Here is a 25338-nt window from a genome sequence, read left to right on the forward strand (position 1 = left end):
AGATCAAGTACATCAGACAATACAGTAAACAATTAAAGTTTGACCTAATAAAACAAAAATGTGATAAATTATGTCCATGACATGAATTCTCGCATATAAACAATCTGTGAATCATTCATCAAGTCTAGTAATCATTACATTATTACTAATAAACACTTAGGTACTTCAATTTAATTTCGTGTTTATAATTAAACAGCTATAAGGATGAACTTGAATTAGTTACTAGGAATGCTTTTTCAACCTGAATAAAATCGTTCTTCTTTCTTTTAAACTTACTTGTGGGATTAGTTTCGTTTCAGTATTTCAGTGGAATCTTTCTGTCAAAACATCAACTAGAGGGATCAAAACTCCCGAACGCAGATATTCCGATCAATTTTTCCGTGTGTAACGTATTGGATGACAAATTAGTTTATGTCGGAGCGTCTCCCTCGGCAACTTCCTCAAACTCCTGATAAGAGTTACTCTAAAAACTTCGTGCAGTTTCCAAATTGATTTCGATCGAAACTAGAAACTTAGTGCTGCCAACCGATAACTTAGTTTGTAGGGAACTAACGGGAATTTGTTTTCTAGTATTCATTAAACTTTTGCAGCTGTTATCCGTTCTGCAGCTCTTGCTATGTGAAGTGGAATAGATGTTGGAGTAATGAAAATTTTCTCTCTCCATTGTCTTTTATTGTTTTCGAGTTGAAATTTATTGAGACTTAAGTCTATTGACTGGGAAGTTATTGATTGATAAATATTGTGTTCTCTTAAATTTTAAAGCTGGGATTCAAAGAACAGAGAAATGCTTTCAACTTTGGTTATTGCTTTGTTTGTAAGGATTTGACCCAAAAACATTTATTTATTCAAGTCTCCAAGTCATTTATGGTTGAAATGTCACGATATGATGCCAATCGCTTGTCTTTCCGATGTGAACGTGGTTCGCAAAAATAAATAAGAAGTAGGTAGGTATGTAAAAGGTCGCAGGGTCGCTTAGTCAAATATGGTTCTAGCTAGGCACATTGCTACAGAATAATAATCTAGTATTTACCTGAATTTCACAAGAGGTCACACATTCGGGAATCATAGCCACGAGTTCGCAAGACTCGCCTATTGTGCCAACGTATCCGCGTATCCTTTTCCCAACTATGACACTGGCTGTGGCTGTAGCTGCCATCTCTTGATACAGATGCGGTGTTTTAAATGGCGCGTCTGCCTGACTGTAACTTCAAATATCGCGAAACAAAGCTAGAATAAAAAAATATATTGTAAGTAAAAACAAAAAATAAACATTCTCACACCAATTTGGCGATATTTACAAAGGCAAGAAACACAGTCGAGTTAAAAGAGCAAAACTATTCTTGTTTATGTGTATTATTCAGACAAGTATTCGTAAGGAGAAGGCAAGGGTTCATTATGTTCATTGTGTATGCAATTAGAATGCATAGCTCGCTTCGATCGCTTCCAGGTTGGTGCAGAAAATTGCAATTGTAGGATTTTTCAAGCGTTCCCTCCACAGAGGAAGGAAAGATCAGCGGAGGTACCATAAGGCAAGCATGGTCACTCGCCTTCTTGTAGGTCAAGTAACGGACGGGGGCATGAACAAAACGATCAGTTACTACTAGACAAACGAAGTGTTCCTTAAAACATCTGTCAACGATTGATCTTAATTCATTGTTGATTTGGTTTTTTAAATGAGTGGGTTTTAAAGAAAGGGTATAACATTTTTTCAACACTACTTTCTTAGAGGAGATTTTCCATTATGAAATCTCCGCTTGTCATTTTGTTTTCCATGGTTCCCTCTGATCGAGGAGTTCCTTTATTGAATAACAAGACTCCGTTTGTTTCATCGTTTATTTTGCGTTGATCGGCAATTGTTATTCATGTTGTGGTTTTGAATTGTCAACTAATTGATTACTTGTTACAGTAGAGGAAGATGAATTTAATTGGAAATGTATTTTACAACAAAATCGGATTTGTCACCGGAATTTTGGACGCAAAATTCTGCCAACGATGGTGTATTTTGTGATCGTTATGCTTTTCTCGTAACAGTTACGTAACGTAAGTATAATTGAAAACCCAATTTTATTCTCTTTTCAAAATTCAAACTTTAAAAGGTAAAATTTTCGGAGAATTACACGGAAGCAATGTCGCGAAGGATCTCGAATCTGTTCCGTTCAACCAGAGAGATTTGTGTGGGCACCGTGAGAGCATTCCGGGGAAATAGTCGCCTTTAGCGCGAGAGCCGAATACTTTACAGAATATGGAAATAAAACCAGCGTCTAAACTTCTGCAAACCAAAAAATGTGGGTAATATTTTTTTCCTTGCGAGTTTCAGTTATGACGTCACCAAAGATCGGTAGTTTTTTTTGTGTAAATACCCACCTAAAAATGGTGACATTGATTCGGCTTAAATGTACGACATTATCTACAAGATACATATTATTCAGGAAAAAGTCTTTCAAGGAATATGAAGGTAATATAAGGGTTCCATCGACCAATCTTGTCATCCTCTCGACCTTGAATTTCCAAAAAGTCTGAGAATATTTGTCGTGACAACCTCTTCGCGTCTTGGGACCCATATCTTTCGCTAGAAGGTCACATTTCTTATTGCTTTGAGACAGCAATTTTTTTACTTATTTCCCAGAAAATATAGAGTATGAATAAATTTAAAAAGAACTGGAAGATCACCTGCACATAAGGTCTTGTTTCTATGTGGTATTTTGTGGTACTCGTTCAATATTTTCTTTAAAAATTTTATCAAGCGTGATTTGTACAACATTTTTAAATAAAATTTTCATACTTTCTATTTCTATTATCGATTCACACTTAGCTCCGATATAACCAGAGACAACCTTCAACGTCGGCAGCCGGAACAATATGGAAAAATCTGCCAAGTGACACTAGATACTATTATTGAATATTAAATTCGTTTATATTTTCATAAACTAACACATGGATAGCAAAAATAGTTGTTAACGAGCCATAATTTAACTCTCCAAAGCTCACAGCGCACAACTTTTATGTACAGTTTGAATTGAACGAAATACACGACACTGCAAATTGAAAAAGTTACAATATTTCGTAGAAACTAATGAGGTAGATATTGTAGCATGATTGAAACCAGGTAAGATGTGAATGGGATTCTGACGTGATAACGTCTTTAAAATCGTTTTAGTCGGATGACATGTTCAGAAACTTGTGTCACACCGAAACCTCACGAGCGCGATCGCAGGTATAACGAGAGAGAGACGGACCGATCTCCCGTCTCATCTCGAGCGCTGCCAGTCATTCCGTGAAACTTGTCACGCGGAATCCTCACGAGCGGAGGCTGGCATAGCGTTCGAGTGAGTGGACCGATCTTCTGTCTCTCTCACTCTAGCGGCATACAAACGAATGGAGATTTTTACACCCGAAATTTATCATCAAAAGTGTCAATAAAACGATAGATGTAATTTAAAATTTGAAAAAATTGTTATCTTCATTAATTCCTTACTTCCCAAAAACTTATATCACCAATAAGACGTTATCACGTAAACATCTATCGATCGTAAACCTACTTTACAAACAACCAATTTTTTTTTTAATAGTTATTTCGTAATGATTGATTAGATTCATTCTCGTTATCAATAAAAATGTTTATTTATTTAATGAAATTAAGTTACTATTATCCATTAGTAACTTGATTCGTTTAAGATATTTTTTTTTATAATTATTTATTTTTTCCAAATATTATATAATTTTTCTACTAATTGTCTGAGTTTATTTAATAATTAATAATGAATTATATGTATACACATATTTACATGACCTAAAATATATATACAACAAAAAACAATTACAAATTAATTTGTTTTTTTTTTTTTTTTCAAATTACATATTATTATAGTTCGGCCATTCAGAGAATGCGTTCCTGACACGTCGCGATTGAACTGACGACGTAACTTTGCAATGGCGTTGCAGTTACGATAAAAATATTTTTGCTGGTTGTTTACCGTTTTAACAATTGAGGAGCATTAAAACAACATTATTATATCAATAATCAATGAATGTTATTACGTCGTCAGTTCAATCGCGACGTGTCAGGAACGCATTCTCTGAATGGCCGAACTATAATTTATTAGTTAGTAACTTAATTTAATTATTAGTAAATTAATGTTGGTAAGTTGTTATGAGACTTGATTTATTTTTTAATATTAGACTGCAGCGACGAGTAAAAATCAAAATGTCAGTACATTCCTCACGTGCCATTTAATATTTACAGTGTCAAAAACGGATATTCATATTCAACAGCCGGGTGTAAATAAAACTATACGACTACACGCGATATCACTTGCATATTTCATAAAATGTGCTATTCAAATTCACTGCAGGCGCAATCCAGCCCTGAAATAAACATAAAAATATGCTTATGCACTGTTTGACTCCAGTTCAACATAGTAAAGCTGTTTATCGACAAGCAATATCGAGTTTTAAAGTTTACACTACAAAGTTTGGTTTTGCTTGCAGTAAATCTTTGTTGGAGTTTTCACCAAATCCCTTTCAGATGTGTAGTGAAATCACGGCCCCAAAAATAGCGGTTGTGGGCAAGCAGCCTAGTTTTAAGCAATGATAAAATATTTTGGTGAAACAGGCAATAATAATTTGGTAACATTTTTAGCTTTTTGTCGTGTATGGTTTATATCAAGTACATCTTATTGGTCTAACAACCATAGATGGAATATTTATTTAACTCTGACATACCTCAGCTACCCATTTAAGTCAAGGTACGCCACGAGTACATATTAATATTTTTTTACTAGAAATGTGTGCTGCTGTTTTCGCAGCCCACATAGTTGTCGAGGCGGCAAAGGGACTGTTACTTCGCTTGCGGTTCGCCACCCCTATTTAAAATTCAGCGGCGCGTTGAGAAGGCCCACAAAAAATCTACATTTTTAATACCATCTGCATCTTCAACGCGAAATGTTACACTCATAATCTGTATCCAAGTGGCTACAGATGCTGTAAAAGTTTAATTTTTGTTAAACTTGGTGGCAGACGTTATTTATCTTTCAACCCGGGACTTTATAAGGGCGTTTGTCATTTACGTAATAAGGAAAGAGAGGTGCTTCCTTAGGTATAGCTTTGCGTAGAATTATTTCTATGATGTAGAAGAAGTATTTCCGTGATGACGTTGATTGTATAAATCAAATATATTATTTTACAGGAAAAGAAAACTGTTTTATGAGAAATCATTTGCAGCTTTCGGATTCCGATCTGATTAAAATATATAACAACTTAGCAAATAATGTTATCAGAGAAAAAGGAGGGATTTTAGTTTAGAAATACCTAGATTCTTACCAAGATATCTTGTAGCACAGACTTCTCTCAGACCCACGTGGCGCTATTTTAGACCTGCTTTATACTTCAGCTGGAGTAATTAATTAACGCCCACAGCTGGCTCACTGATAAGAACTAAGAAAACACTATTAGTCGCATCTGCAGACTATGTTTAAAAACTAAACATTCATTGCTAAGTTTTTAAATTAGCTTTAGTATAATTATTATTTTTAATAACTTCCATGTCCCATGAGACATATGTGATACACACCGATTGTCTTACTATTGTGTCTGCTTCGTGGACAGTGAATTGGTTAAATTGAACAGTAGGCAAATACCTTGACAACTTTTCTTGCAAATTGACTTAATAGTCACCTCACTAATTTTCATTAAGAAGTAATAAATCGTTTCAAAATAGGAAAGTCCTTAATTCAAATCTAGACTCAAAATACACCCAGCTAAAATCGTCCAGGTATAAAATGCGGACGTGTGACGTTTCCTCCACATTTAACCCGCCGCCATTTTGATAGGGAAATTGAAACTAAATATTTGCGATGGGAATTGAATATGGTAACGATGACCATTCATCATTGTCTCGAAAATTCATTTCATATTAAACAGATGGACAGATTTTATTCTGTTTGCGTCTGTGGCTGCAGCTATGAACGCGAATGGTTTGTAACGTAACTCATGTGTGTTTCGTGTTTGTACTGGATGACTCGTAAATGAGTCGTGAATACAATTCGAATTAGTTGCACTGTGATATTATGGATAATTTTAGTAACTAATATTTTATTGTCGATTTTTATTTTTGTAAGTAAACCAGCGTAATTTTCAATCATCTGAGAATGTATTAAATGAGTATGTATTAATATTGGTCTAGTTATTTTACAGGTCCACTGGGTTATATCTCTTCGTGCTCATATTTTTCGACACGACAATTGTTTAAGATGTAGTAAGAAAGTACGTATATCTAAGTAAAGGGCCCATTTGTAGCTACTTTCTGTCTTCCGAGACACGCACTGAGAGGCTTTTAAAAAGTTACTCTTAATAAAACATCTAAAAGCTATAAAGTGCGTATTTAAGAGCATAACAGAATTACCTCAGGAGTTATTACAGTTCATTTTACATACATTGAGAGGCAAATATTCACCTGACCTGTTCAACTTGCCTTTACAGCCTGTATATTTGGGCAACGATCGCGCATTGAGCTCAGTGCACTAAGACCCACTTGGGACCAATGAACGTGAAATACGGACGACCGTGAGGGAACCCCCTCGATTCGAACATACAGGAAACTTCTACCACTAATTAAACTATATAAGTGATATTTATTCGCTTTAACTCGTCTTTGGTTTCGAGTTTCAGTTGTTTTGGTTTGGTAACTAATTTGTAGTTAGAAAGGGGACTTTCTTTCGCCTCTATTTTTGTTTGTATTGTAGTACTCATACGCACTCTTGTTAATAAATAAAATTACGGATACGAGGTAAAGCAGAAGTGTAGGTTGAAATATTTTAGATATGAAACTAATAACTGACCCACTTACCAAATTAAAATTACAATAATTTTAACTACCACCATGTTATCCTTGTTCATAGGTCTACAGGTAAACATAATGTTTTCAATATGTGACCGCTCATTGGGTTCCTAAAACAAATTCTTTTACAGTACCTTACACAATTGTACTATGTATCTTATACCAGTGGGTTTGTTTACAACGCTTCTACAATATAACGGCTCAATGGGTTTATATGAAGCTATTGAAATTGGTAGATATTAGTTATCCTAGGTACTAAAGGCTAGGCACTAATATTTGAATGGTTAAAACAGATTTTGCAGGGAGAGTTGTGAAAAACCTTACAAAAGCCTGAAACTTCTTCGTATGAAAAAAAATAAAAGGTATTAATATCGCAGCAGTTTAGCCAACATTATCATGTAAACACAACGAGCCATTAAAAATAAGAGGCGAATCTGGAGCTAAGTGGCGTAACGTTGTAGTAGCGTAGCATCGGCGTAGTCGCGTAGCTTTGGCGTACTGGCGTACCGCGCAGTACCGCGTAGCATCGGCGTAGTGGTGGGCAAATGAACATTACAGTCCGCTATTGTCTCCCGCGAACACTAATGAACAACTAACGAACTGAGACAAGCACTTTGCGACGCCTTTCTGCTGTACCGGTCTTAACGACCGCAAACAATAAAAGTACAACACGAAAATTATTGTCGAAAACATTTTTGGAACATCTCGTTTTTTTTTTAGAACAATGCTGTGGTTAAGTCTACATAAGTCGACGTTGGATAAAAAGATAAGACATAAATACGTAAATATTCTATACATATTTTAAAAGTCATTTTTTACCTTCTTCAACACAGAAAACCAAAGTTTCATTTTTTCACTGCTAGCGATGAATAAATATTAGAAAATATTTTTTTTTACTCTTAGTTTAATAGAGACATAAAAATCTGTACAACAGTCAATAAATTATAAGTCTTCCTTACGTAGGCGACGAGCCGACAGTGAGATCTATTTAGACATAGTTCGGATACATTTAAGTTCAGACATCAAATCAACAGGAAAATTAATTTTGTGAGTACTGTTTGTTTTTCTATAAAACAGACATGTGTTGTTGTCCTTATATTGTTAAGTGAACGATTTATTTATTTACAGCATTTTCCTCTTCAACATTTTCGTAGAATTTTCTTTTCAATATCTTTGGTCACCAGTCAAACCCATCAAAAATATAAAATACAACACATGTAGAGCGAAGTCCATCGATTACTGAGAACTACTCATCTTTGAAGAAACTGACACATGTTTAATGGCGTCAAAGAGACTCCTGTAAGCTTGCCGATATTCACTTGACATTATCACATAGATTATGGGGTTACTACAAGTCCCGAAGTACCCCAGCAAGTGTGCGGCAACGTTCGCTATAGGTTCATATTTATATTCCTTGTATGCAAGTCTCGCGATCATTAAAGGCAGATGCGAAACGCAAAAAGACAACATTATTGCAGCAATCATGGCGCATAGCTTTTTGTCTTTTCTGGTTGGGGCTTTGGGCCTTACTTCTCGTCTTGTAAGTCTAAATGGAGCCTTGAAATAATTGAACCGTTGTTCTTCTCTAGGCGTTGGGACGTCGTCCGGTGAGCTGCTCCCAGGGCTCGAAGGATCGAAGCTAATGAGTGTTCTACCCTCCATAGAAGTGTCTGATGTGGTGTGAGATAGTGGTAGATGGGTAGGACGTATTCGGGTTTCGGTCAGTCTTGGGTTATGGCTTCCAGGCTTTTTACCAGTTTTCCTTGCCAACCACCATATACGTGCGTAACATAAAGCTATAACGAAATAGGGTCCAACAAAGGAAACGCACAAAAAGAAAGTCTTTGGAGAGAGGCCATTTCTGTCCTCTAACATTGTGCAGAATCCTTCGCTAGGTTCCAACTCGTAACGACCCCATTTACCGAGGATAGATGGTAAAAATATTGCTAAGGCTGATGCCCACATCAACAATATCATTATTGATATGTTTCTTCTTTTATAAAACCTGAAACAAGATGTGCATTTCAAAACGATGATAAAAGAGAACGTTTTAAACTCAGTCAAGTTTAGTTGTAGAATTCCATTTGAATTTTGCATTCAGTAATGTTAAAAAATAAATGAGCACCACGTACCTAGGATACCACATTGGATGGCACACCATGATGTATCTGTTGATGCTGATGGCCAGTATCGTGAAGATGGAGGTCGCATTTAAAGAAAATTTCAAGTAAGGGTACAATTGGCACATTATCCAGCCGTGAGTCCATTTTTTCTGAGCGAATGTCATCGCAGTCATCGGCAGGATTATGCTGCAGAACATCAAATCACTGATGTGCAAGTTTATTATAAATATCGCCGTCGCGTTCCGAATCTGAAACAAGAATCATTATTATAAGAATTATATTATAATTTACAGTAAATATGTACAATGTACATCCATACGTAGATAACAATACTCAGAATTTTGCGTCTTCCTAATAAAATTTGTATTATGAGCAATATATATAAATGCATTTACGTCATCATGGCGCATCAGGCGCATAACGCCTAAGAATACATTCATATGCCTAATAATAGTAATAGGTAAGGATGATTCCAGGGATTGGCTTTTAGTTTTTATCGTACGCGACTAAGTGACATTATTATTATGGAGCTGTTTTTGATCTGAACTCTAGCGGTACACCCAGGAATCGAACCCCACACACACCCCGGGCACGGCAGTCACGTTTGTGCCCAACTTGGCATTTATAGCTGCTTCTTGCGGTTTTTATGGATTTGCCCTAGAAGCTTACCGACACACAAAGTTACCTCTTTATATTATGAGCATAGGATCCCAGTTATTGACTTCTCAATTAAATAACATGGTTTCTTAACCACGAAAGAATAGTACGTAATTATCCACCGGTCACGCAATCCGCGGGCCGATCGTGTCAGATGAACCTTCCTAACTCCTTCGGTAGGATATTTATACACAAAATAAATTCCATACATTTATTATTACCACTACACATTTTTTTTGGAGTTTGTACTAACTTGGAAGTCAAATCATCTGACATTCAATTATTTTATTTCCTCGTATTTTTATTTTCAATATAAATATATTCAACTTTTTAAATATTCTAATACCGAAAACCAATAAACTTTTCATAATTATTTTTTTTCACAAAAAAGTGTAGTAAACGTACCTTTTTAAAGCGAGCAAGTGCAACAATAGTGATAAGATTGCCCGGAATGCCTATGACCACGAAAATCACGCAGCACGCAGTTGCAACATTCAGGAGAGTATCAGAATAGTTTTGGAACAAAGGCACCATTGCCAGCTCAGCACTCGAATTGAACTCGAAAGTGAACCCTTTCTCTGTCGAAGCACTAAGTAAGTTGTCTTCACTAGCCATCATGTACTAACACAATCCTCCACAAATATATTAACACATTTACACGCGTCTATTCTCCCGAAGTTATGGCCATCACTATTTTCTTCTAAAACTTTGAAGGCTAGTTATTTTCTTATTTATTCTTCAGAATAGCTCTCAGTCATTTTGAATTTGATACTGAACAATTAAGTATTACACCAATAGGTTATATCACAGCTTTGAAGTATTTTCTGTACATGTAGAGCAAATAAAGATTTTTCCCTATGCGTCAAACTTTTGTGGTTTACGTTCAATTTATTATTGTAAAATAAAGTAACGAATTAATGAGTAAATTGACGTCTTCCCACATTAGACTATATTTCCCTATAATAAGTATTTCTAAAAATAATGATGCTATTTTTTGTTTGACTGTACATATACAATGGTAAGATTTTCCTGTCAATATGCTGGTTTCAACTCAGTATAATACCCTACCGACTGACAATAAAGAAAATACCTTTTTGTCTTGAAATATTAGTTACCTTTGAACTTTTTTTCCAGATGCTTCGACCGACTCAGTATAGGAAGATATCACTAATCTTCCTAGTTCATACCAGTCAATTAAAGTTAATCTAGTTTCCACGCAAATGATTAAAATTCACTTGTTTTTGAGATTTAAAACAGCGGTCAGTGGTCAGCGAAAATTGCAGCCGCAATTGAAAATCGAACAGTTCTAAAGTAAATACTGGCCACTGCGCTGTAAATAACATTCTTGTTTATAGAGTAAATACTTTAGTAGTGAAAATAGGTTTTGCATAGAATTCTCTTGTTTAAAATAAAAGCATCTCTACTTATCTATTATGCCAGTGGTTTTAAGCTAGAAGGTGGAAATAGGACTAGGACTTATAAATCATTTATACTAATTCACTGCAGTTTTATAAAAAAGGGGGGTTTATGAACCCTAATTTTGAACAATTACTCTATACCCTTTACCTTTCATACAATTTGTCTTTAAAGAATAATCTAGCAAAGTTTAAGCTATCCTTTTTAACCGACTTCCCAAAGAGGGAAATCTTTAGAAGTAAGCCTGGTTTCCTTGCTGATTGGTAAGTCTATTATCCTCGGTATGAGCTATTACATCTTGCTGACATCGCAAAGAAAAGGTCATTATGTGTGAAAAGGACGCAGTTGAACTGAATTATAAAGCTGACACGAGAACTGTTGCACCGAATGACTTGGAAAGACTTTAAAGTTAATCTGAATCATTACCAAAAAACCGTAGAAAAAAAATGAAAAAATCTAACGTATCGGCTTTAAGAATGATAAAATAGAAAAACCCATTTGGTTGTATGCGATCCTAATGGGTTTGTAGTTGGTAGCCGTTGATAGATTTAGCACGAGCAAAAAGAAGGCACATTGCGAAGCTCGGAGCTCTATTTGAATGTATTCGACCGACGCCCGGATTACTGCAGCGGTATAACACCAATATTTCCCGGTAATGACGATATATTCGAACTTCAGAAAAAAATAATTAAAACAGCAAAAAGTAACAATTTCATTGGACTGTAAAACGATTCAGCAATGTAAAAAGTGTTGTTTTATCATTGATCATTTCCCAGAATTAATTGGTAAGGTTGTAGTTGCATCAATTTACTCTTTGATTAACAAAAAGAATCAACGCCTTTGAAGCCGCAGTATTTATATTTTATTTCAACAATCTTCTTTTGCGTTCAAAAAAATCTTATTTTGTATTTCAACATACACATATTTACAATAGCAGTATAATTCACTCAGTTTAAATTTAAACACAAAATACTGGCGTATATCCACCAGCAACATAAGACTATTCTAGAAAAAAATAGGTTTTAAATCGCTTCTGTCCTTAAAGAGAATCCAGCAACGAAATACAATGTATACTTAGATATTAGTCGATGGCATGCGGAACGGATTATGCAAACTGTTGGCTGGCAAGGGATCACATCAGCGCAATCACTGGCTCTTTAACCAAGTGTTCGTCTGTGTCCTGTATCTACCAGTAATAAACGACTACTCCAGAAAAAAATACGGATCTAAATACCTGTCCTTAAAGAGAATCTTGCAACAAAACACAATGTATTCTTTGATATTATTGATATTGTTAGTTATTATTACTTTTATTTTTGGCTTTTATTTCATTAATCATTTTTTTTCTTTTTTGATTTAATGTGCCTACTGTAGATATATACTAATATGGCGTTTTTATTGTAAATGTTGTTTTGACACATGTATTATAATAGAACTCAAGATTTTGTGTATTGTGTATGTACATATCCTATATGCTGTGGGTGAACCTAATAAATGAATAAGTAAATAAATATTAGTTGATGGCATGCAGAACGGATTATGCAAGCTGGCTGGCAAGACCTCGCATCAGGCCAGTTAGTGGCTCTTTAACCAAGTGTGTCTGTTTGTCGAAGCCAGGGTATCGTCGTAACGAGATTAGTCCACGGTCACCGCACGGCTTTCAGCCAAATGAGATGATTACCTGCAAAATGTTTTGGGGAAATTTTCGGGGTTTCAGGGGAATTTTGTAGGTAAAATTAAATTTTATTTTGTGTAAGGTTTTAAGAGAGTAAGTCTGGTATAAGAAAGTTCGAGATATTTCGTGGGTTTCGAGGTCAAATTAAATTTTATTGGAAATTTAAAATAGATGGAAGAAAACATCTCCATCTCCACTATCCATTTAGTTTTTAATCAGTTTCACAATTCTACAATCTCATAGTGCACGTGTATCTTCACGTGTGCACATTTTTTTTTGGAAATAAATATGTTTTTTGCTGATTATCATTCCAGATACTATAGGAAACGACAGTTGGTTTCGGGAGTACTAGTTAAAAGCGTTGATTTCAAGAGGGAATTGGGAAGCGTAATTGAGATAACGTTAATCGGAGCTCTAATGAAGTTTTATGCTTCAAAAATCCTTCAAATGCAAAGTCGAAATCAAATTCCTTCGTTCAACGTAATGCCATGTTATTGTGTGGTTTATTTATAAATCTTACACGAGCATTACATACAATAAATCAAACTCAAGCAAGCATTGTTTTAAACCAGATTAAAACAACAGAAAAACTACTTCTTTCAGTACATCAAATCTTTTTCGTTTACTCATTTGGTTATAAATATTTAATGTATCAAAAAGGGCATATATTTACTGGAGTCAACTAATACATTACAAACAGAATCCCGTTTCGGGATTGAGAGCAAACCCCACGGATTCCTTATCGCGTATTGGCGAAAATTTATAGAGTGTGAAAATTCTCTGTCTCGACGGATCGCTGTGAAATGACAAACGTGACCCGAATGCCGAGGAAAAGCCTGTTCAGATGCTGGAAGGAGGACCGCTGAGTTTTAAATGAATGCCGTTTGTGTGAAGAAGCTTAATAATTTCCTATTTAATAAAAATATTCAAGTCGGTTTAGCGATCAGTCACATTTATATGTGTATAGCCATTTTTTACTATGACACAGAAAAAGCTTCTAATTTTGTATTTAGTTTAAAAAACATAGGATAGTGATTAATTATTCGGTCTGATCGATGCGTTTTGTTTTAATTTTTATTTTCTTCTTTCATTCCTAAAAGAAAGCTGTAGTATGTCTATGACTATGATGTATATGATACATGTAACCAGTTTAAATGCATTTTTAAATCTAGCATAGCCTTTCACTTGATCTGTAACCCAACGACAAAGTGCAGCGCTGTTCAGTCGAACAGTTGTCCCTAAGCAAATACAAACTTTCATGACAAAATTCTACGTGCTTTCGACACGTACTAAAAATTGTAATATTTCAAACTGACTGAAACGAAGTTGTCTTAATAATGTTCTGTAATAATATTATATCCTGGCATTTGGCTCTGAATACCCCAGAGCCGTGAATAAGTCAGCAAGTACATTAGAAAGTAGGCACTCAAATCAGTTCTAAATACAAAAAATGAATAAATCACTTAAGCATACCCTGAATTGGACACGAGCAAAGCTTTCGTTGGCATTCGATTTAACGCAACATTTACCGCACTGAATTCAAGACAAACAGCAAACGTCAGACTGACACAGAGTACAGAAGAAGTGAATATATCCGCCATTCACATTACGTGTGGCCATTATGTGCGGTTATAAAAGGGTCTAAGGGTGTGGTGAACCTAACATGTCCCGCGGGAACATTATTTATATCCGCGGAACGGGACAGTCTTACAGTGTCCCAAGATGTTCAGCCTAAAATATGGCCAACGCCGCCCAACTCCGAAGAATAATGAGTGACCCAAATTGTGTGCTTTTGACAACAAATGTTAAAATGCTAGCAATGTTTTTTTGGGACCTAAGTGAGTGCTTAAGGCTTCGCTTATTCTTTCGATTGTGTTCGGAATAAGACGCTTTTGCGCATTTTTGTACGCTCGATTACTTCCACGGCCCCATTTGTTTGCTGGCTTTTTTAGGTCTTTGAAGAATGTTGTGGCTTGGAGGCAGCGTGAGCTTATTTTTATAAGAACTCATGCATAGATAGGAAACATATATCCAGCCCTCTGAGTAACCTCATGGGATTATCCAAGTGTAAAAAAATATATATTTCAAGCTTTAGACATCGCGTCTAGTAACGTATTCGAAGCGAAAATCATGATGTACTTACAAGATTTATGTGAAAATTGGCTCTCGGTAAGTCAGGTTCGCAGAAGATTCGATGTAAAAAAACTCTCCATATAAAAAGTAAGACTGTTCTGCTTAGTAGTGTTTAAGTAAAACTCGTCACCAATATTAAAGGGTGCAACTTTAAATTATAATCATAACACAGTTAGGTAAAAACAGTGACGCGCTAATTGCTCATTAGCACCTTGAATGTCAACCAAAGTCAACAAATTACAATTACATTTAACAGGTCAAATCATGCAGTCCGTTTGTCAAATTAATATTAAGCAGGCTGCACTAATCCATGGTAATCCACAAAGCGCTTCCATAGCACGCACGGCGAATCATGGCAAAACAGATCAAAAGCGACTGAAGCGGCTGGAGGGTAATTAGCGAACCAAATCGGGCGGGCGACTGGCCGAATTGGACATGCGACGAAAGTTTTAGTTTGATGCGGATGAAATGCGGCCAATTGCGGCCGACTCGGCTTGTTTGCCGGCGACTCATTGTAGGGAACTGCCTATAATGTTTGCACTGTTGTGGAGTAACGCTACTGTTTACGTCATTGTGACGATGTAACCTAACGCTTTGGCTGCGATTTTTTGACTGTATTATATCGGATCGGATTTCCTTTTGTGCTGTTTTTACTTGACGCAAAAGGGTGTGTTTATCATATAGTACGAATGATTTGTACATTTGTGGCAGTAGTTAGACCAAATGCACAGACCAATTTTTTTACCGTTTCTTACATTAGTAAAATATTTGCTTCTCACATCGAGAAAGTAATGCCATTTGGATTTCTAAAGTTCTAGAATTAAATTCGATAACTATCTACTATATCTTTGACGAAGGAAATAAGGAAAATACGTTGATGTTTCACCCTCTTTTCTTTTAGTTTGGAAGCAAAATCCGTTAGTCACGTCTTTATACAAAAAATAGGTCGGATTAGGTAGGTATCCGTGTTCCAACTTTTTACGTGATGTAATGTTTTCAGTTAATTCTAAGCTTTGAGTAGAATAAGAATTAGATAACACGACAGATTTTCTATTATTTTCACGTTCAAAATTGTAAATAAACTCACGTAGAGTTTGGTACTAATTTATATAATGTTTCTTTCCTGATTTATTTTACGTTTAAATGAATAGGTATTAAGCACGTTTCATGTATGCCTACGTACTTGTCTATCTATCTTTGCCCTTTCACGAGATGGTAAACCAAATCGCTCTTTGCGAAATCTTTCACGTTTTTAAGTACTTAAACTGCAAAATTTACGACAGTGTTAAGCCAAACGTTCAATAAAATTTTTCGTTAGTAAACGTTCGAACGTTCGTCCAACGAACATGCATTCCACGTGATTTCTCTAAGGCATAGAACATGGCGCCTATGTATCACTATGGGGCTTCGAGACAAAGGACGTATTTCATGGTGTATAGTTACATTCACGTACAATGGATGCATCACAGAAGGTAATGGACGTTGAAGAGCTCATTACTGCTGTTGAGGAAGAGTTAGGCTTTGAAATCTTTTGTCTGATGTGAGGATGAAGATCAGGTGATTGTAACTAAAATTGTTACCGTTACTTTGCGTTGACGTGTAGGTTAAGATTGAAGAAACTTTAGAGCCATATTAAAACTCTGTAAGTGCAGCTGAGTGAGTGCATTAAAATATTACCTAAGTGTAATTGAGTATAGGTACGTAATTTAGACTGCCATTGGGTAGAACCCGTATAAATTTTGCGCTTCAGAAATTCGATAATGATACTATTTCAACCTTTTTACTGTTATGTGATTTCTAAACCTATTTAAGTACTGCAAGATTACAGGTTTTTGAGTTGTTTTTGTGAATATAGAAAGCTTTAATTGCACGCACAAAAAACATAAAGTGCACGTCACCAACTAGCGTAATATTTATAACCCACATTTATATGTAAATGAGTGTATTGTTATTTTCCTACGTGACGTCATAAACAGTAAAATAAATGCTTTCCTGAGTATTCGTAAAATTTTAAGTGCAACGTTACAAGCGTGCCTTGCTCGGTGCAGCAAAGGTATGCAACCGGAAAGCCTTGGTATACATTCGGCAATAAAAGTAAAAATATGTACTGTTTTACAATGAAATTCGTACCTCAGCACTCTAGTTTTGTATGAATTTTAACTAGGATTTTAATTTTATGAATTTTTAATGCACTTATATTTTTTGTTCGTTTTTTTTTTCGTTCCTTTATATGAAGTGAAGGGTATAAACTGTATTTTGAGTAGTTCGTGGTAAGATCGACAGTTGTAAGACTTTTCGTATACACCCTTTTCAGGTGTATATTTTGCCGTGCATTTTATCTGTGGAAAGTATATCATGTCATTATTACGTAATTAATCTAGGTTATAATAGTTTTTTTATCTCAATAATGTTTATAAAATCATATTATTTAAATAAATATGAGTGCAAAAAGTAGATGGTGTACGGCTACCAAATGCGTGTGTGGATACCCACTGAGAGAAGGAGTCATTATTGTAGGAATTAGTTCAATAGTAAGTTAAATAACATTTTCTGTGTAAACACATGAAAACTTTGGATTGAAATAAATATGATATCATAAGAGAATTACCCAAAACAGGAAATTGTAACGTATTTAATGGGTGATAGAGTTTCATTGTTTATTGTTCAATAATTGCGATATAATGTGTTGTTCGTTACAGTGTAATATAATTTGTAGACATGTAACATAAAAATAAAATCTATTAATTCCCGTTTAGGTATGACTACTTCGCATAAATGTAAATAAAAAGTAAAATGAATCTTTGTTTATTGAACAAAAAGTCTTATCTTATTATATAATTACTAGCTGTTGCCCGCAACTTCGTCTGCGTGGGCAATATAGAATCGTCAAAATACTACTTATCCCGTAGGTGCATTCTTTCACGTGACAGTATAATTAGGATTAGCACTTAGCAGTCGCATAGATTCATTGATCAAGGTTGTGTTGTGGATGTGACCATTTATCTAAACAAAAGAAGTAAAGTTTGTGACGTTGTGAATATCTCTGGATCTAGTCAGCCAATTTGGAAAATTATTACGTATGGTGCGTAAGTAATTTTCACAGGAAACAGCTATAATCTATGTCTATATGCTTTGAGTCTGACAAAGCTGTCATTTGTACATTTTCTGCAGCTGCTGCGACTAATCAGAAGCCAGAAAGTCTGTCAGTCTTACCATGGATATCGTCTTGTGTAGTTGACTGGATTGAAGATAGGTAGATAGGTAGTCGCTCCAAGCAAAATATTGGTACTCAAACAGATTCGGTGACTGGAAGCCAACACCAACAATACCAACATAGTTGGGGAATAGCTGGATGGATGATAAAATGAGTCATCATCATCAGCAGGCGCATAGGGTAGGATAGTTTCACTTACTCATGGTAAGGCTGACCACACATTAGGCGTGCGCGATCCTCGGGCGTGTGAGTAGCGCGGGCGTCGCGAGCGCGCTGCGTGAACGTCGCGTTTTGCTGCCCTGCGGCATGTGTGAAGAGTGCAAGCGACGCGCTCGCGGCGAGCACGCGGCGCTCGAGTTGCGTTCTTACCCCTTCGCCTGCTATTCCCGCCGCCCGCTAAACGCCTTAGCAGTTAAACAGTCAACTCTTTTGACTTGTCGAATAGGATACCATTGGTTTTTGTGCAATGCACACCTGCAATGCATTCTGGATTAGGATAGGATATAGGTGGATAGGATTTGCAACAGAGAATAATTCTGTCTTTGTGATTAAATGACATCAAACGTAGATTTATATAAAAGGTGTTTTTTAGGGTTTTTAGACTTGGCTCGGGTCTTACTGAGACTGTTCGTAATCGTGAACAGTGTATTTGCGATCAGAAGTTGAAAGTAAGCATGTCTCTGGTATGCGGCGCGTAATTTGTACGTTTTCAGACGCATAAAGCATTTTACGTGTGTATGGTATTAAATAGAGAGAGCTCCCATTTCTTATCTGCACTTTGTATCTGGGCTTGTTTTTAAAGCTACAGAATCCTACATTACCTTCCTCACGCTTAGCAGCGCTTGCGAGAGATAGATCCTCATTTCTTCTAGGATTAAGTTTACATATTTTGCATCAGAAAAAATAATTAAGGTCTACTTAATACTACTCACTCAAAGTAATTTGTTTTAAGGCCACCACATTAGTGGAAGATAAGCTAAACTATGTTTATAAAAAAATCCTGATATGAACTCCATCTGTAACTTTAAATGATAATTAATTGTTCCACTAAAGTCATCATTTTTGACATAATGTTCAAAAAATAATTTAGATGGCACCGTTTTAAATTTGGCTGAGAACTATTAATTTTCTTTTCATCAAGGTAATAATTATAGTTGGATTTTGATGTGGCACGGCAAACTGACAAACACTATTGAAATGTCTATCGAAAAATTACACTACGTGTTAAAATATGGTGAATTACGGAAAATACACAACTCCATCTGTTGAAATAATAATCCTCTATCTAGACACACGGCAGTGTGTCCGCCAAGTTCGAGCAAAAAAAGCGACACACCGGCCGTGGGTTATATTACACGAACCATTTCGGGCCAAATTCGACCCCCCTATAACTCAAAATCTATTTTGTTCACGCATATCAAATTTCTAGTATCTGTTGAGACCCCCTCACTTATCTAAAATACAAAATTTCATTAATATACCTATTGTAGGTCTTGAGATATTGACGTCAGAAAATCGCTATTTTTACTATACACTCACTGACTGACTGACTGACTGACTGACTGACTGACTGACTGACTCACTCATCAAAAACCTAGACCACTTCCAATGGTCGTATTGACTTGAAATTTGGCATGGAGGTAGGTCTTTATGTCAAGGTAAAGGGAAAAATCTGAAAATGGTCAAGTGTGAGTCGGTTTTAAAATAATGAAGGTGTTTTATACCCCTAAGGAACTAAAACGAACTAAATTTATCTATATTTATATAATATATCTTCGAATGGTCGTACCGATCTGAAATTCGTTACAAAGGTTTGTATTTAGTCAAAGTAAAGTAAAAATCTGAAAACGGCCAAGTGTGAGTCACTTTCGAAAATAACGAATGTGTAACTTTGATCTACAAACATAATATATGATAACATGTCATGTCAGTCAGTTGGTAAATCTAGTTCATTTCTTTGTAAGAAGCGTGCATATTAAAAAATCTGAAAGATAGAATAAATGAGTCATTTCCTTAACTAACTTAGTCATATGAAAAAAACCATTGTCTGTAAAGTCGTTTTACTGACGATAGTTGAACGTGACAACGTGAGTAGCTGCTGATTGTGCCTCTTTGTCGCTCGCTGCGTGCTCTCGCTTGCACTTCAAGCCTTAAACGGAACGCCTCAGAGCGAGGTAACGCCGCATGAGTCATGTTTGTTCGTGCGTGCAGCCGGCTCCATCGATTTATAAGACGTTGTCACGTCAAAAAATAAAATAAACAACCTTACAAAAATAAATGAAATCCCACCCAAAACATAAATGTGAAAGACTGCCAAGTTCGATAATATGGGAACGCTTCGCCTATAAAAGAAATGAGATCTGAATAAGTACCAAGTTCCATACACATACCTGAGTTAAAAATAGTTACTTTTTAATGATGTTACTTGGCAAGTTTTAATAGAAAATTAAATACTTGATTCATTGCATTTAGTAGGTTTATAACAAGGTGTGTGAAAACTTGCCAAGTAGCATCATTAAAAAGTAACTATTTTTAACTCAGGTATGTGTATGGAACTTGGTACTTATTCAGATCTCATTTCTTTTATAGGCGAAGCGTTCCCATATTATCGAACTTGGCAGTCTTTCACATTTATGTTTTGGGTGGGATAAAGAATGTATGGTAATATTGTCATTTACCACCTCGCTCCTTTGACAAATTTGATGTATTTTATTTAGGTACCACAGATGGAGCTACTTTAACCTTGGCTAAACAAAATTTTCATATTTTTTTTTTCTTCCGAAGTTACTTATAAAGGTGTGATTTTCTGTGTAAAGATTAATAATAGGCCGATCAACTAATATAAGTACAACATTCAAATGTACAGTTTTGACAAATAGATTGCGTGTCGTAATATTTTACATCTTGAATTCACAAAATTAATCATATCTTTTGATAGAGTGAATCGATTTCGATGAAACAAAAACTAAGTAATACCCCAAGTTACGTAGAATTTTTGTATATAAGCATTGTCTGCATTTAATTCGTAGATTTTACGTGAATCCCGAACAAACAAACAGATAAACAGACAAACAGACAAACAGACAAAAATGACAAAAATGATGGAAATGGGTTCTGTTAGTTATCCTTTAACATGCTGGCTATTTTTTTTTGTCAATTTCTTCAATGTACAAAAATTACTTTTCTACAGATTTATTATATGTATAGATTATATAATTTATATTATATAATTTAATTAACATTTGATTTTGTTATGGTGCATTTTTGAAAGACACGTCCTTCAGTTCCAGTTTATGTTTTTTTTTTTTAGGAAATTCTCATGGATATCTTTCTTCTATAATGGGTGAAGTCAGAAGTAGCGTGCCGGGTTCTTCTATTAGCACTTCTCTCAAATGCGTAAAAGGCCGTGGAGGTCTTTCAGAATCTTCTCGTAGTGCTTTAACTCAGTGAAACTGGATGCAATTTTGCTAGGAAACTTATATAACTTCTAATCTTTGTTTGTTCCAGCTAATATCAATAGCGACGCTCTTCACTTCCCTGGGCATGATCTTAGCCATGTCTTCTAAGGAGTTGACGTATAACAATAATCCCGTGAACGCTATAAATATGGTGTTCTCTCTGTTTTGTACGAGCACCTCTCTGTACCAGGCTACCGTGTCTATTATGTTGCTGTGGTTCGGACTCTGGGTAAATCTTCCTACTAATAGATATAGGTATTATTTTCTGAAAAAATGTTTACAATGTATTCAAGTCATCATTATTGTTTATTTTAAAATACTGTTTTCATGTTTTGTGACGTTCATTTTATCTGTACATCGATTTTAGTAATTTGAATTTAATATAAAGAATATGTTTGCGCCATTCGCATGATGATGGTAGTTTTCGAAATTATGAGAATGACTAAGTCCTATACCTAATTTAATGCGGCATTTTAATGATTGTTTACTGCATTTGAATCTAGTCTTCCACCGGCTTACAGTCCAGAAGAGAATGCCAACTATATCCTTAATATGGCAATTTAATTTTGAACTCTATTTCTTAGCGCAAAGGGTCCAGTTACGTGCTAACACTGTGGGTGGTGTCCTACATAGCAATGCTGACGCTATACTTCTGCATGTTCTTGGCGAAGATCATCATCACCTTCCACGCCCATCATTATGCGCAGGCATTGTTGACTTTCCTCATTGCAATCTTCTTTGAAGGTAATTTTATCATTCAGTCATTTGAATAAGTTCTCATATGGTTCAGGCTATATTATAGGTCTGCATTGGTTTCTGCAGTCTTAAGTTTTTGAAGCTGACTGCCAGAGTTTTATTTGGTGGGGCTGATCCATAGTAACCTGGTATGAATAGCAAGGAAACGTAGTTTGATAAGCCAATCGCCCCATGTAAAGAGCTTGTACTAAGCGTACCCCAACATAGTTTGGAAAAGGCTAGGCAGATCGTTAATTTACTGTTTTTAATTTCAGGTTTGTTCATCTATTTTGTCGTTATTGTCAACAGCTACGAAAGTTCACTTGAACCCGATATATTATTTTACTAGAAATAAACCATATTTATAACAGTTTTAAGATATAGTTTACCAAAACACTGTTGTAAGATAGCTATGGATATAATGTAACTTTTATAAGACCTTTTTACTATTTTATTTTTGTCACATTTTTTTTTTATTATGTAGATATAAATACATCGTGTGTTCAAGTACCTTGTTATAACAATATTTGATGTCATAATGCAACTCTACAGCTTAATTAGCCTACCAATTGTAAAAATGAAATCAAATGTACCTACTTAAATCTACCTTTATAAACATTTGTAATTCGCATTTGGCGTTAAAATGTTTTATAGACAATAAAAAATAACATAATTAAGAAATAATGCAAATCAACATTGTTAATAAATAAATCAATTTGTAAACCTTATAGATTTAATAAAGATTTTTCTTTGTATATTTTCTTTGATAGAGCATTGAGCAAAGATTAATCAAATTATATCATTCAAACGTTAATGAAGAACATCTTGACTTTATTTGAAAGATATACAAAGCATATCTCGTTTATTATTCAAGTAAATACGGAGTTTATCCCTCCTGTAAACTCGAGTTGAAAGTGAATCGTCTTTCTAAATGATCAAAGACTTTTAAACGAGCTGTATAATCTTTTCATTATTAGATTATGTACCGACCTGACTTCAGGCGGAGAAACTTTATCGAAGTTTATTATGACAACCTCTGACGAATGTTTTATATTCGCCATCGCTTCTCTCAAAATTAAAATAAAGTTAAATCCTTCCTGGATTTAACTTTATTATGATAGAACCTAAACTGGACAAGGTTAGTTTTATTTACCAATATCGCCAATCTTCATGCTTCTTATTGATGATTTATTTGAGAAATCTGCTAGGTAATTTTCGGTTAAAGTTATATGTAATTTGAGACTGCCTACTCTTACTATATACTTACTTATAATGTTCTGATATAAATTGTGGCGATATAAAGGGAGTTTTAAGTCATTTTATAACTCCTAAAACGTTTTACAATGCATCGGAAAATCACACACACTTATTTCAGACAGAACTTTCTAGTAAGTACGGCCAACTTTTTATCAGACGAGTATTCTCCATATTTGCGTAACGAAAGCATATAAAAAGCGTTTGAAGCAGCCGCTTAGAATAAAAGCAAAATTTAGAGTAATCCCGGCGATAAATTTATCGCCTCGATATTGCGGTGGTTTGCATAAAAAGTCGCTTACAACATATTCTCGTTCACCATGCCGTGTTTCAACTGTTATGTAATTCATCCATTGCTTTGCAAGGGCAATACTGCATGTTATATTGTTCACTGAAACTACATATGGGGTGAAGTATTTAAAACAAATTGTAGGAAAATCTATACATATAATAAATCTGTAGAAAAGTAATTTTTGTACATTGAAGAAATTGGCAAAAAAAATAGCAAGCATTTTAAAGGATAACTAACAGAACCCATTTCCATCATTTTTGTCATTTTTGTCTGTTTGTCTGTTTGTCTGTTTATCTGTTTGTTTGTTCGGGATTCACGTAAAATCTACGAATTAAATGCAGACAATGCTTATATACAAAAACTCTACGTAACTTGGGGTATTACTTAGTTTTTGTTTCATCGAAATCGATTCACTCTATCAAAAGATATGATTAATTTTGTGAATTCAAGATGTAAAATATTACGACACGCAATCTTTTTGTCAAAACTGTACATTTGAATGTTGTACTTATATTAGTTGATCGGCCTATTATTAATCTTTACACAGAAAATCACACCTTAATAAGTAACTTCGGAAGAAAAAAAAATATGAAAATTTTGTTTAGCCAAGGTTAAAGTAGCTCCATCTGTGGTAAATAAAATACATCATCAATTTGTCAGGAGCGAGGTGGTAAATGACAATATTACCATACATTCTTTATAGAGGATTATTATTTCAACAGATGGAGTTGTGTATTTTCCGTAATTCACCATATTTTAAGACGAAGTGTAATTTTTCGATAGACATTTCAATAGTGTTTGTCAGTTTGCCGTGCCACATCAAAATCCAACCATAATTATTACCTTGATGAAAGGAAAATTAATAGTTCTCGGCCAAATTTAAAACGGTGCCATCTAAATTATTTTTTGAACATTATGTCAAAAATGATGACTTTAGTGGAACAATTAATTATCATTTAAAGTTGCAGATGGAGTTCATATCAGGATTTTTTCATAAACATAGTTTAGCTTATCTTCCACTAATGTGGTGGCCTTAAAACAAATTACTTTGAGTGAGTAGTATTAAGTAGACCTTAATTATTTTTTTCTGATGCAAAATATGTAAACTTAATCCTAGAAGAAATGAGGATCTATCTCTCGCAAGCGCTGCTAAGCGTGAGGTAGGTAATGTAGGATTCTGTAGCTTTAAAAACAAGCCCAGATACAAAGTGCAGATAAGAAATGGGAGCTTTCTCGATTTAATACCATACACACGTAAAATGCTTTATGCGTCTGAAAACGTACAAATTACGCGCCGCATATCAGAGACATGTTTACTTTCAACTTCTGATCGCAAATACACTGTTCACGATTACGAACAGTCTCAGTAAGACCCGAGCCAAGTCTAAAAAAACACCTTTTATATAAAACTACGTTTGATGTCATTTAATCACAAAGACAGAATTGTTCTCTGTTGCAAATCCTATCCACCTATATCCTATCCTAATCCAGAATGCATTGCAGGTGTGCATTGCACAAAAACCAATGGTATCCTATTCGAGAAGTC

The 25338-nt window shown here is 35.0% G+C and overlaps 2 protein-coding genes across 2 annotated transcripts; one reads left to right on the forward strand and one right to left on the reverse strand.

Annotated features, from left to right (window-relative positions):
- Nucleotides 1–7790: 7790 nt before the first annotated feature.
- Nucleotides 7791–10450, reverse strand: LOC124636619 (G-protein coupled receptor moody-like). The gene is made up of 3 exons (XM_047172785.1): nucleotides 10021–10450; nucleotides 8968–9206; nucleotides 7791–8840 (listed from the first exon to the last, which is right to left on the reverse strand). The coding sequence occupies exons 1-3, from the start codon at nucleotides 10231–10233 to the stop codon at nucleotides 8072–8074; spliced, it is 1221 nt and encodes a 406-aa protein (XP_047028741.1). The 5' UTR covers nucleotides 10234–10450; the 3' UTR covers nucleotides 7791–8071.
- Nucleotides 10451–17065: 6615 nt separating this feature from the next.
- On the forward strand, nucleotides 17066–22740 carry LOC124636475. Its single transcript, XM_047172578.1, has 4 exons — nucleotides 17066–17370; nucleotides 21561–21740; nucleotides 22096–22255; nucleotides 22522–22740. Exons 1-4 carry the CDS (start codon nucleotides 17278–17280, stop codon nucleotides 22593–22595), a joined length of 507 nt encoding a protein of 168 aa, XP_047028534.1. The 5' UTR covers nucleotides 17066–17277; the 3' UTR covers nucleotides 22596–22740.
- Nucleotides 22741–25338: the final 2598 nt, after the last annotated feature.

The sequence above is a fragment of the Helicoverpa zea genome, chromosome 14, assembly GCF_022581195.2.
Source record: "Helicoverpa zea isolate HzStark_Cry1AcR chromosome 14, ilHelZeax1.1, whole genome shotgun sequence".
NCBI classification, from domain to species: Eukaryota; Metazoa; Arthropoda; class Insecta; order Lepidoptera; family Noctuidae; genus Helicoverpa; species Helicoverpa zea.